We start from the raw sequence: 13,047 nt of genomic DNA on the forward strand, positions 1-13,047 counted from the left end.
CAATCAAGTTAGTTCAAAGGGCACTGTACAGCCTTAATGCAAGGTGAGTCCTTCGTCCTCTTCTTCCATCTCTCCTAAAACCGCCATTTACTGTCTTTTGCTTTGTGCCACAGATGCCTTATCGCAGAAATTGGTATTTTGTTCCTAGCTTTGTCAATATCGAAGGGAGGAACTCTACTATCTCTGGCTATGACAACCGGTGGTTCCAGGTTCAGAACTTCTGCAAGTCCAAAACTGTAGGCCAGCATGTCAGGATCCAGGTCTCAGCAGACATGGTGAGTGATTTTAATAGTTTTAGAATATGTATAGTGGATGAACTGCTGCACTATACAATGAATCATTTGACCGGGGAGGGGGCATAAATAGAGTTCAACATGGATGCTTCCTCTTTTGGTGCACCCTTATGGATGGAGACGACTTCCCCATCCATAAAATATAAAAGTATAAAGCTTTGAATAAGATTTATAGGTTATCTTACAAGGGTCAATCATGTTTCCATTTTACTGAACATTTGTTGTCATTGTAGAATAGTGTGCAGTTAGGAAGGTCTGAATGCCCAGCTCAGGGTAAGTCTTTCCAAGTGCCTGTTCAATGTGGATTAATCTAGAGACTAGTTGAGATCTGGGCAAGATTTTCCAGGGTCTGATCCAGAGAGGAGAATTGGTGTGTGGAGTAAAAAGCGTGGGATTATATTGTCCGAGAGAGGTTTGTGTGTATATGTACGTGTTTTTGCCCACAAAGTCTGGTGATTTTCTGGGTCAATGTACCTGGAGTGCAGTACAAATTTAGGGGATGGCCTTTCTCAGGGACTGATGGAATTTGAAAATTATGCCTCTGCAGCAGTCTAACTAGATTCTGGTTTGTCTCTTAGTCGATACATAGTCTGACCTATTCTGGGTGCGTCTGGTCTGTCCGGGTATGCCTGGCCGATTCTGGATAAGTCTGCTTTCTTTCTGGTCCGTGGTTGGAAGAAATGCTGATGCTGGAAAATCTTTTCTGTACATTTATAACTGAGAAGTTAAGGCAATTTGCATTGAGTAGTGGTAGCTGATCACCTTTGATGCAGGGATATTTTATTTGTTCTGTAATTTATGACATTGACATGTGCAGGGGAAATTTGTAAGTCGCCTGTGATTTTGAATTTGGAGCAGGAAATGGGTCTTATTTGGGGAGAGTGACAACACGGTGTTAGGCGAACTCTCTAGGAGTGAGACAGGCAGTTCTCAGTCACACTCAGTCCTCTGAGCTAAATTATGCTAGGAGGACAGCTGATTTAGCAGCTGAGAAAAGAACTGTATTTGTCCCAGGAGAGTGAGATAAACTATCCAAGCAGTGGAGGAAGATTTTGTCCGTGAATTGTAAGAGAAGAGAACCTGTCACCTAGCTCTGAAGGTAGCTGCAGATCATGGCTCTGCCTAAAAAAATGATTGCAATGCTGAAGCAAAAGAAGGGCAATGAGGCTGGTTTGCTTTCCCATCACCAGAGAGAATTGGAGGGGATTTGGCAGCTGACAAATCGTGTTTAGCACATCAGATACTCAGGCTAGAAGTGTTGAATGCCCACCATCCAGCACTTGAACAGTGTAGTAAAGTTGTGATGTCATGCCCCTTTGGCAGAATGCATAAGGACCGGCTGACTAGTGTGCCAGCTAACTGGGGAAAGACCGACAACCATTGAGTGTTGACTATAAACCAATATGTTATACATGATCTGTATTTGGCATTCTGTATGGATGGTGGCCAACTACACAAGTGAGTACATGTAGGGATCTGTATTTTACTTCCATCTTATCCTTGTCTCTAGATTACACGTACATATTGCAGTTTATTAGGCACATTTTACACACAAACGTGCTTCAAAGTTTTTACAGTTTCAGTATATGATATAGTAGTTTCTTTTCCTGCAATTATATCCTTGTATAATGGTTTGGTCAATTCATGCTGAGCGAGCTGCCAGCATGAACATGGCATGCATTTCTTTGATATTTGGCACAAACACTGTAGTTTTTCCTAGTGCATGGAGTAGAACATTACAACTCCAAATAAGATGATATCAGTCTCTTGCTTTGCTTTCTCGTGCAGGGTTGAAGGACACTTGAGCTCAAGGCCAACCTCTTAACCTACACATTTGTCTGATTAGCAGTATATGAAGTCATGACTTCCAGCCACAACTCTGTAATCATACAGTCAGTTGTTAAGCTTTGCAGTTACCATCCATGACAGTCAGAGGAAATTACATACTCAAATTGTTATCTAATGAAAGTATTTTGAAATGACTTGACTGATCTCTGTGCATTTCATCTAGTTATTTTTATGGCATCTTCACTAACCTCTGGTCCATTTAAATCCAACTGGCTCTTTTTAGTCTATCTATTTCTGCTGGATCGTAGTTGTATCTTTCAGGCTCCCTGGCTTCTGGAGCTTCTGATAATGGTTAAGTTCCTCTTAACCCAGTCCTCTCTCTTCTCCCACAACTCCCCACAATCTCACCAGATGCTAGAGGTGGTTATACTGCTATAGATTTGTTAGGAACATCACACAGGGAGTCACTCGCTGCACCTGCCTGCAGGGGCATCTTTGTCAATTGACTTTTTGGTAGCAGCCACTCAGTCTTTCACTGACTGCCCTGCCCTCAGGGCAGTCCAAGTTTTCATCTGCTCTGAGGGCATGCTTTATTTGTAATAGAGCACACTACCACTGTTTGCCCCTGATGCACCTATTTAAAGACCTGCCTTGGTACAAATAGGGACGGTGGGCCCTGTCTATAGTACGGGCCCAGGTCTTCAAGGCTAGCACTTCCACAGTCCAGTGTGGTATTTATGTTGTGGCCAAGAGGGAGCATAGGTGTCTCCTGGGATGTGAGCTCCCCACACTTTAGCTAACTTTGTATTTTTGGGACAGCATGCTTGAAATAGAAAAGAAACGATCATTAGCCACACGTTAGCTACAGACTTATGAGATGTCTCAGAATTATTTTTACGACACGATCGTTGCTTACTGTTCAACATCAGACTGTCCCTGAATTTAGCAAAACCATTTCTTCTCCCTGCCCAGAAAATGTCGTTTACAGTGGCAATACTGCATACAAAGATTTGTAGAATATAGCATCCATTTACGCCATGATCAACATAAGGGGTCATTTGCCCACCACAGCATGGTAGTCCAAAGAGAAGTAAGACTTCATGGTTTTTCTTTGTTCAACGTATCCCTCACTCAGGATGCAGCAGGCACAATTCCAGTTGGTTCTTCTCTGGGGCAAGTAGAAAAAACTCCTGTACAAGCCTCTACTTTGTACATTATTATGTGAATCTAGTGTGTCGTAACTCGAGCGTTTCATGAGTAGTTTACACATCTTTTGGGTTTATTCATGAGTTATGGCCCAATTATGGTCCGGGGGACGCTACAGGCCTAAAACAAATTCATGATGTATGGTAAACAGAAGATAGTTCCTTTGACATGCGGTTCTGAATGCAGTTTATCTGGCCCTGAAATCTTTCTCGTCTCCTGGGTTGGGAGTAAAAGTGCTGACCTAGATCAGCACACCATCCCAAGGTATTATGCCCACAAAGGTGTTTGAAATGTGGGTCTGGATATCTGACACTTAGGGGTTTGTTGGTGACTCATCTTGCTATAGTTTAAAATGCTGAGTCGGACCTACTGAGATGACTTGTTTGTGCTCCTTGCATATGGATACCACACACACTAATGTGCTTGATTTTCCCATCTATTTGTGAAGTAGACCAAGAGTGGATTATGTTGTATCGTATATAATATTTATTTACCTTTCCCATTAGGAGACTAAAGTGCTAATTGACAGTAATAGTATTTTCGTGATGAGCAGCAGTTGTTCCGTGTCTCTTGTGTCTCTGACCTACAAGTTAATCCTCAAAGTACAAGGGTGTCAGAAAAGTCAGATGATTCTATTTACATTAAGTTACATGAATTGGGGATCTTGTAACTTCTAAAACAGCCATGGGATCATGGGAACATCTATTGTTACAACTGAGGGGAGACTTGTAGTGTACCCATGTTTTGTGAGACATTGATAAACGGTCATTTGGTTCTGTCTCGGGACACAGTACAGCCAACTAAGATATAAATACATAGACACATATGTTCAAGTTTTCCAAGGGGCTCTAAAAGGAAGCTTTGTCAAGTCTCTTGCACCGTATTCCATGTTCAATCTATTAGTTTCCTCTCTGTCTGGACTCACTGTAGGAAGGTGGAATCTGACTGCATGGTTACCCCCACTGTTTTTCCTGGTATTTTGCTGGTTTTCCACTAGTCTGACTGGGATCCTGCTAATCAGGACCCCAGTTGTTCTGCTTTCTCCTCTAAATGGATTGAATGTACTTTAGGTACACTTCAGATTGGATTCTGGGGTACCCTTATAAGTCCCCAGTATATGGTTCAGTCAGTCAGTCAAAACCACTTTATTCGATTAATTAAAATCATAAAAGTATACTACACAATTAAATACATAAAATCTTGCGATTCACAAATCAACAATTTAAGAACAACTCCTAATAAAATTTCATAAAAGACCATAATCAACGTGAAATCTTAATACAGGATCAAATTCCATATATCAAATAGGCTCCACATCCTGTATAGGTTTTAGTCTGACTCTTCTTTCTCTAACAGCTGCCACCAAAAAGCTAGCGACACAGAACATAGTTAATGGACATTCAAGCATGCTTAGAAACAATAGAGCTGGCTTGTACTGTGTAAAATTCCTGCTCTTTAATAAAGGAATAATAAACCTCTTCCTAGCACATTTAAAAAAGGAGCAGAATAGCATAAAGTGCGTGGTGTCTTGTGGAGAGATATCATCGCACTTGCAAGGGGCGACATTTTCAGGCCTATTCCAGCCAGCCACATCCCAAAGAACTATGTGTATTTGGTTGAACCGGAATTTAGTCAACAGCCATTTGTGAAAAGGATGGGTTACCACTGTAAGATAGAAAGACAACCCTGAGAGCTGGGATACCAGGACGTGGCCCCTGACAGAGGGTTTACGAAGTTCTTCTTCTTCCCGCACGGCCTCCCTTAGCTTTGTAAAATTGATTTTTACCCACTCAAGATCTGCCTTGCAAAGAATTTCAGGATTAAAAAAGATTTCAGGTCTCCCAATGTAGGCAGCTAACCTCTCGATGTTTGACAACCATTGAATTTTATTCATGTTGTCAAGTCGAATACAGTCCTTTAGGATTTTATGGTTTAAAGTAAGTTTCGGGTTTAGCCAAATTTTGATCCATTGCAGTAGTGGGGCTAATTTAATCATGTCTGCTATGTAACCTAACCCGAGCTCCAAATGGACTGAATAAGAAGCGGTTGATTGTGGGAGGCCAAGGAGGGTACGAAGAAATTTGTTTTCCTCCGTTTGGATCGCGTCGTGTTTAATGTAACCCCAGATTGACGCCCCATACCTTACAATGGAAACTGTTTTGGCTTTGTAGATTGTTAGTATTGCCTCTGTCGGTTTTCCTCCCAACCTTTTTGCAAAGCCAAGTACAGCCGCAGATGAGCTTCTTATGGAATTTACCTTTAAAGAAAGCTGAGGGGACCATGAACCCTTGTCATCAAAGACTACTCCCAAGTAAGTGAAAGTCTTCACTCTTGAGATTTCGGCTCCCCTGCAGAAAAAAGGCTTTACCTTGTTTTTCGCTTGACCTAACGACATAGCATGAGATTTGCCGTTATTAACCACCAGATCCAGGCTATGCATGAAGTCCCCGAATGAGTCCAGCAATCTTTGCAGCGCCAGGGGAGTCCTGGCCAGCAGGACAGCATCATCCGCGTATAGGAGCACCGGGATCGGAGTACCTCCCATACGCGGGGTGTCCTGCGTTGCAGCCAGCAGGTTTTGTTCCAGGGAATTTATGTATAGGGTAAACAACATGGGCGCAAGAATGCAACCCTGTCGTACCCCTCTGCTAGACTTAAAGCTGGCCGTGCACTTCCCCCCAGTCGTCATCCTTATCGAGGCATTCAGATCTTGGTGGAGCACTGAAAGAAAATACACAAGGGGAGGGTCAAGTCCCAACTCCAGGAGCATTGTCCACAGCTTTGACCTATTTACGAGATCAAAGGCCGTGGACAAATCCATAAAGCCCAAGTAAAAGGAGCCCCCAGCCGCCTTGGTGTATTTATCTATTATTAAGAGGAGGTTCAAACATTGATCCTCCGTGCTCCGGCCGGCTCTGAAGCCATACTGTGCATCGGACAAGATGTTATTGTCCGAGGCCCAATTTGTTATCCTAGCAAGTATGACTTTTCCCAAGATTTTTATAGAGGAATCTATCAAGGATATAGGCCTATAGCATTTAGGGTCAGCCCTTTGGCCTTTCTTGAACACCGGTATTATGATAGAATGTGACCAGGATTTGGGAAAACCTACGATAGCCGATGAATTAAATACATTGGTCAATATATTGGCCCAAAACACCGGGTTTGCCTTATACAGATCGGTGGGGACCCCGTCCGGGCCAGGAGCCTTCTTTCCTGCAGAGTCTTCAATTGCTTTTATAATTTCTCCTCTATGAAAACTAACTGGGGTTAAAATAGAAGCCGAATCTTGCCCGTTTAGAGATTCTAAATCTAAGTGACTACCATATATATTTTTAAAATGACTCAACCAGTCATCCTCTGCTATATTAGTTTCCAGTACTTCGTTTTTAACATCGGAAAAAAGAGGGGTGTTGATAATGGACCAGAATTTCGCACTATCTTTTAAAGTTGCCTTATCCATAAGATCGGCCCAGGCGTTATGTTTAATTTCTTTTTTCCGGACCATCAGTGCTTTTTTATAATCGCTCCTTAACTGCGACACTAAGATTTTGTTCCTCGGGCTGGCCTGAAGTGCATTTTTAAGGTTATTATGAGCTTTAGTGCAGTTATGATCAAACCAGCCGGAGACTCCAATCTTAGGTACTGGTCTACTAGTACTAGTTAGGTCCTTTGACACTAGGGAGCATATGGCTTCAAACGAGGAAATTACTTCCTTCCCCGTAGAGAATTGGTCCCCACAGATTTCCAAGTCCAGGGCCGCCTCTAGCTTTAATGAGTTGAAAAATTCCTCTGGGACTATCTTGGTCCAATTTAGCCTTCTTCCCTGATCCTTTGCCCTAACTTCGATGTCCAACATGTGTGAGGTTAAGGAATTTAAAAGTGAAAGGCCATCTAACATTTCGATTACCACCGGGTTATGGTCACTAAAAATAGAGGGAATTGCGTTATAAAAACATACATATTTTAAAAGTCCAGATGAAAGAAATATGTAGTCAATAATAGTGTTACTATCCCTCCCAATAAAAGTGGGCACCCGTACATTTTGTTCGTGAAAGCCTGGTTGGTACAATTGATTTTCCATAAGAAGATTTTCCAGAGCTTCACCCTTACTTGAGTGCTCAAAATGCTGAGGGGATGTCAGATCTGGACCGTCAGTATCAGGTAAACAGCAATTATGACTACATAAATGTATATTAAAATCACCTAACAAAATAAAATAGAAAAAAGTGGTTTGCTTCAAAGAATATGAATTTAAAAAATTCGCCAACCATAACAAGTGCTCGTTCGGCAAGGCCTCTTGTTGGCAATTATAACAATTAACCAGTAATAATTTTATATTATTGGTGAGTATAAATTCCACTATAAGAAAATTGTTACTTGAACAAGTTATCCTGCTAACGATTCCTTTTAGTTTCACCGAAAGCATAACCACTAATCCTCCTGAGGCCCTTCCGGAAACTGATTTTGAAGCTGGAACAAAATGAGATGTAAAACCATCTAACCAAAAATTACATTCGGTTTCCCAAGTCTCTTGAAGTGCCAGAATGTCATAGTCCTTTAAGAAACTTAGCCAGGATGGATTATCTCTCTTGGCACGTAAACCCGCAATATTCCACGTTAACAATTTGATCAAGTTTTTAGGTGTACCCCCCTTACAGATCTTGGCAGGCAAATGACTAACATCGGTATCTACAGATGATACGGGAGACTGATCCTCTACATAGAGGGCCTTAACCGGTGAAGACTCGTCCCCCCCCTGAAGACCAGCCTCCTGTCAGTCGCACATATCCAACAGAGAGAGTGCCTCGAAACGATTAGATGTGGATATATTTGGCCCGCCCATAAACTGGTGGGCAGCACCTACCCCCTGATGAAATAAAGGCATCGAGTCCGATGCTGGGATGAGGTTTCTCTGTCTAGTCAGGTGGAAGCTATCTCTAGGGGAGAGGTGGGTATAAAAGAATCCAAGGGGACGGGCCTGAATGCTATTGGCATCTTGGGACAAGGATGCTGCTCTCAGTAAGACAGTAGCCACATGTTGAGTGTGTCTAAAGTTGGCTATGACACAATCTCCATTAGATGATTTTTTGGAGGGCCCAATCCAATTTACCCTACGAGTACTTAAGATGTCGTTGGCCATGTTAAGAGGGAACCCACACTTCCTGTGTAACCATGACACTGTCTTTTGCTTAAGAGAATCATGCGATTCCACATGCAAGGGAACTGACTGCCTGTCCTGGGGTGGGACGTTGGTTAAAATCACGAGCAAGCCGGGGGTAGGTTAATAGATCTAGCTTTCAAGACCACATCTGCTTTATGCGCTGGAACCTGCTCCTTTACTACTGAGCTAGCTGGATTTAAAGCTATAGTAGTCATAGGAGATATTGGCATGGCTAAAGCATTATTACCGACAGGCTGAGATGTGATCTGTGGTTTTTCTACTCCATCTAAGTTATCGTGCCCAGCTGCGCGCTGCCCCTTCTTATTGTTGCTGTCTACCCAGTCTAAATGTTTTGTTAATAATCCTCCCAGCCTTTTAACCTCATCAGCAACCATATCAAGTTTCCTTACCAGAGGTTTCATAAGTAGATCTAATTTTGTGTCAAGTAAAACCTCAAAGGAACTGAGTAGTTGAGAAAAATGGTCAGGGAATAATGGGGTTGTTGCACTAAAACTGCTGTTTAAAAACTCGTCTGAATCGGTATGAGCTTTTTCCCCTATATCGACCCTTCTGTTTCCTTTGGTAGAGGCCCCCCCCTTTTTATTTTGTTGCTTTCTGCAGTTCCTGACTGGTCTGGGAACATGTGTAACCCCGACTGTCACGTCACTCGCAGAATTCACACCCAGATCTAGAGGGTCCATGTGGACCTGGGCTGTGGCCGTGACAGTAACATTGGCTTGAGTATGGGAAGGGGAGACACAAATACCTTTTGTCCAAAGGGAAACTCTCAGCATTTATAGGGTTTTGGGGGTTCTCCTGGAGGCTATCCATCCCCAGGCAAGCCCGTCGGTCACTGTTAATTTTATTGACCTTTTTTACTAAATAATTGTCCAGAGGGCCTGACCCCGATAATCCTGGTTCCCTTAAACTTAAAGGCATGGTCAAGGCAATACAAAGTAGCAATTGTCAATAACCGAGGAATTTAAAATTAATTGATAGTTCTACAGTGCAGTCAATCCATAGATGAGTTACCAGATTAGATGTTTTCAATGTTCAGTGGCTCCTAGGATCGATCGATGGCGCGATGTAAAGGGTAGGGCCCAGCCCAGCCTCGGACAGTCCCGGACTGTCACAGACTGTCCGCCCTTAGTCCGGGCTTCGTCCGCGCGCGTCCGCTGCGCGTAAGCGGCAAGGTGCTTTAACGGCGCCGGCAGGAAGGCAAAGTGTCACCAGGTGCGGGCGATAGCAGCAGGCCCCCTGGGATCTGGAGTCCGCCCAAATCCATGCGTTCTGACAGGTGAAGCGGCTGTACCTAGGGCATAGGTACCCCAGAGGCCTCTCAGGGGCTGCAGCATGTATTATGCCACCCCTGGGAGACCATTCAAAATGACACAACAGGTCTGCCACAGCAGCCTGTGTAAGATGGTGCATGCACTCCTTATTTAGATATAGGTTGACTATATCCACTCCATATCACTGCACATACAAACCTATCAGTCACCCCTATGGCAGGCCTTATCAATCCTTAAGGGAGGGTGCTGGGTTTTATATGAGAGGGTGCACCTGCATGAGCAGAGCCCCTCTGCAGCCTTCGGAACCTCCTATTACGGGGTTGTTTGTGATGCAGCCAAACATATTTTAAGTGCATTATTACCTCGCGGTAAATGCTAACTTTAAAACGGCTGCATGGAATCATGTCGTGTTTGGTGTCAAACACCTTGGAATCATACCACCACACCAGTAACTGGTGTGGGAGGTATGATTCCACCCTACTAGAGGGAGAGATATGACAACACCGGTACACCAGGTACCAGCTTAACAGAACCTGGCATCCCAAAATGGATGCTGCCAGCCACAGACACGAGTCTGCCCTCCTGCTGCTGGACGAATCTCTGGCAGGGGAAGGCTGGACAATAGGTTTCCTGTCACAGGGAGGTGTGACCACCTCCCAGACATGCTTTAGTGTATTGGGGCTGGATGGATGCACTCGGAGAGTGCTTTGATGTCTGCACTGGGGGCACATTTGGTGTCCCTGTGCATAGTCAAGCTCAAACCGGTTGCAGGAGCCATTTGCTCCTGCACTGGTGGAAAACTGGACAAAGGACATGGGTGTAGCCACCCCACTGTCTTGACCCTCCCATCGGTGGGTCTCCAGAGTTTGTCCCACCCCTTCCTTGGGTATAAAGTAGGAACCCCTGACTTCAGGACTTTAGATTTTACTTGAACTAAACTCCGCTACAGAAACGATCTGCACGACGCTGGACAACTGAAGAATCTCCCTTGGAGTTAAGGAGTTACTCCCATTGCAAGGCAGGCACCTAAATGCATCTGACCGGTTTGCATCTCCGGAGCTCCTGAGGACTTCGAAGATTTATGCAACACAGGAGGTGGGTTGCCGTGGTCTCTGAGGTTGATATGTGCTCTCAGCTATTCTGAGGCCCGTATCCTTCGTGGAGACCGTGCAACCCGAACCCCTGTCCACCGTGTACATTTGCAGCAGCATATGGTTTTTGGCGGTCCCTGAGGGTGTGCTTTGGGCTACTTGTAGTCCTGACCCCGAGCAGTAATTCCACTGAAGATTTCCGGCCTGCACTCCACGAGTGTTCCGTGGGCTGGTATTTTGTGATTCAGCTCGAGGTCCCTTCGCAATCCCTGGTCCGTCGACCTGTGGGTCCCTGTGAAGGTAACTTTAACTTTCCGTGGGCTTTCCTGGTTGCTCCAGACGTGCCCTGACTCTCCATAGCTTGGAGAGTCCCCAGGAGCTTGCTGGTCCTCACCGAAGCATCTTTCCTCGTGTGGGTTACAGTTGCCAAGGCTTGTTGGTGTTCAATCTGGACACTGAACCCCAGCACTCGACATCCTTCGTGGGACAGCTCACCTCAGGACTTTGGTCGTCGTCGACGTCTCCTAGTCCCCGTGGCTGCAGAGTCAAGCTTCACCTCTTCTCACCTGAAACACCCGACATCGGTGGGCATTCGTCTATCGTGCCCCTGGTCACTGTGAAGTGACCCAGACTCTGTCTCCTCTGCTTTCAGGTTCTTCTCCGCTCCGATTCAGGCTTGGATCACACCGGACACTTTTCATCTTCCCGGCAGCAGCACTTCTTCGCATCTCGCCATTAAAATCAACGAGCGTTTACGACACCACTTGACCCCTATGCACCCGGCTACTCTGGTATAGGTAACACGGGTACCTCGGTACTCACAAGGGTGCTGGCCTAAGAACCTTCTATGTTCCAAAGGTTTTTTTTTTTTTGCAGATTTTTATATAGCACGAACTTGACCCGAATCCAATCAGGTATCAGAGCGCCTTACATAGCACCAGTTACGTTACATGAGGACACACATTCAAAATTTTAAAGTCCTCTCCTAAGTGTCCTTAATCTTTAAAATTCCAACCGCGACTTTACCATAGAGTTGTACGTAGCTCCGAACTGTATTCGCACACTGCACCCGGCCTCCATGGGTCCCCTGTGCCACTACCTTGGGTGGTTCCTTGGGGTCCGAGCGATTCTACGTGCTCTAGGCACTGTCTAGTCAAGTCGTGGTTGTTCTACCACTTTCTTAGTATATGGTTCGGTCTCCCCCTGGAGCCCGCTGTGTATTGTGCTATTTACTGTCGTTCTAGTGATTGTATATTGTGTGCCTTGTTCTCTAATCTCATAAAGAGGTTAGTAGAGCGTGTTTAGTAATAAATACATATATTTTATGTATTCCCTGAGTGGTTCTCCTTTCATTTGGTCATTCAGGAGGTTATAATCTGGTAAACCAAGCTGCTTTACATTCCTTCGAGACTTAGCCTGAAGGCTACTCTCCATTGCTACCATTAGAATTGCTTCCAATAAAGGTTTTCTTTAACTTAATAATCAATAAGTGTTGTTTGGACTGGTGCAAGATGCCCACTTTTACTAGTGGACAGCATATACCAGGGCAACTTCTCACACTCACTATTTAGAGTCTATTTTGCAGAGTTTTAGACTTCTCTAGATCCATTGACAATGCGTTTCTTATTGCAAAATGCAGTTTTCATAGTTTTTTGGGTGGCGGTTACGCGCACGACCACGCACATTCCATTTGCCACCAGCTACTTCCTGCGCTTGCGCCGCCTCACGCATTCAGAGAGATTTAGTATGGGGCACAAGACCTTAGGAATGCGGTTTATGGCCAGTGCATGTGAGGCATTCAAGCGCGAAGCTGGCATCTGGCATCGGACTTCAAAGCAGCAGACTGCTTTCTCCAGCGCGCGCTCGGCCTCACTTCCTGTATCCCCTCTTACAACAATTAACTTTCGTTATAACTCACACCCCATATGCTCGTTCCCTCCCACCCTTCCTTTGATGTCCGCTTTTCTTGTTGTTTACAAACCACGCCACACACTGCAGCACGCCGCACACTGCTGCACGCCGCACACTACCACACGCTACACACTGCTGCACGCTACACACTGCTGCACGCCACACATTGCTGCACGCCACACACTGCTGCACGCCACACACTGCTGCACGCCACACACTGCTGCACGCCGCACACTGCTGCACGCCGCACACTGCTGCACGCCACACACTGCTGCACGCCGCACACTGCTGCACGCCACACA

At 44.9% G+C, this 13,047-nt stretch overlaps 1 protein-coding gene across 1 annotated transcript in view; it reads left to right on the top strand.

Annotated features, from left to right (window-relative positions):
• The window catches only part of USP40 (ubiquitin specific peptidase 40), a 667,009-nt gene that overhangs the window by 266,343 nt on the left and 387,619 nt on the right, over positions 1-13,047 (top strand). Inside the window, exon 18 of the mRNA XM_085646205.1 lies at positions 149-275. Within this exon, the coding sequence (XP_085502331.1) occupies positions 149-275 (127 nt within the window). The remainder of the gene's footprint in view (positions 1-148; positions 276-13,047) is intronic.

The sequence above is a fragment of the Triturus cristatus genome, chromosome 3_1, assembly GCF_964204655.1.
Source record: "Triturus cristatus chromosome 3_1, aTriCri1.1, whole genome shotgun sequence".
NCBI lineage: Eukaryota > Metazoa > Chordata > Amphibia > Caudata > Salamandridae > Triturus > Triturus cristatus.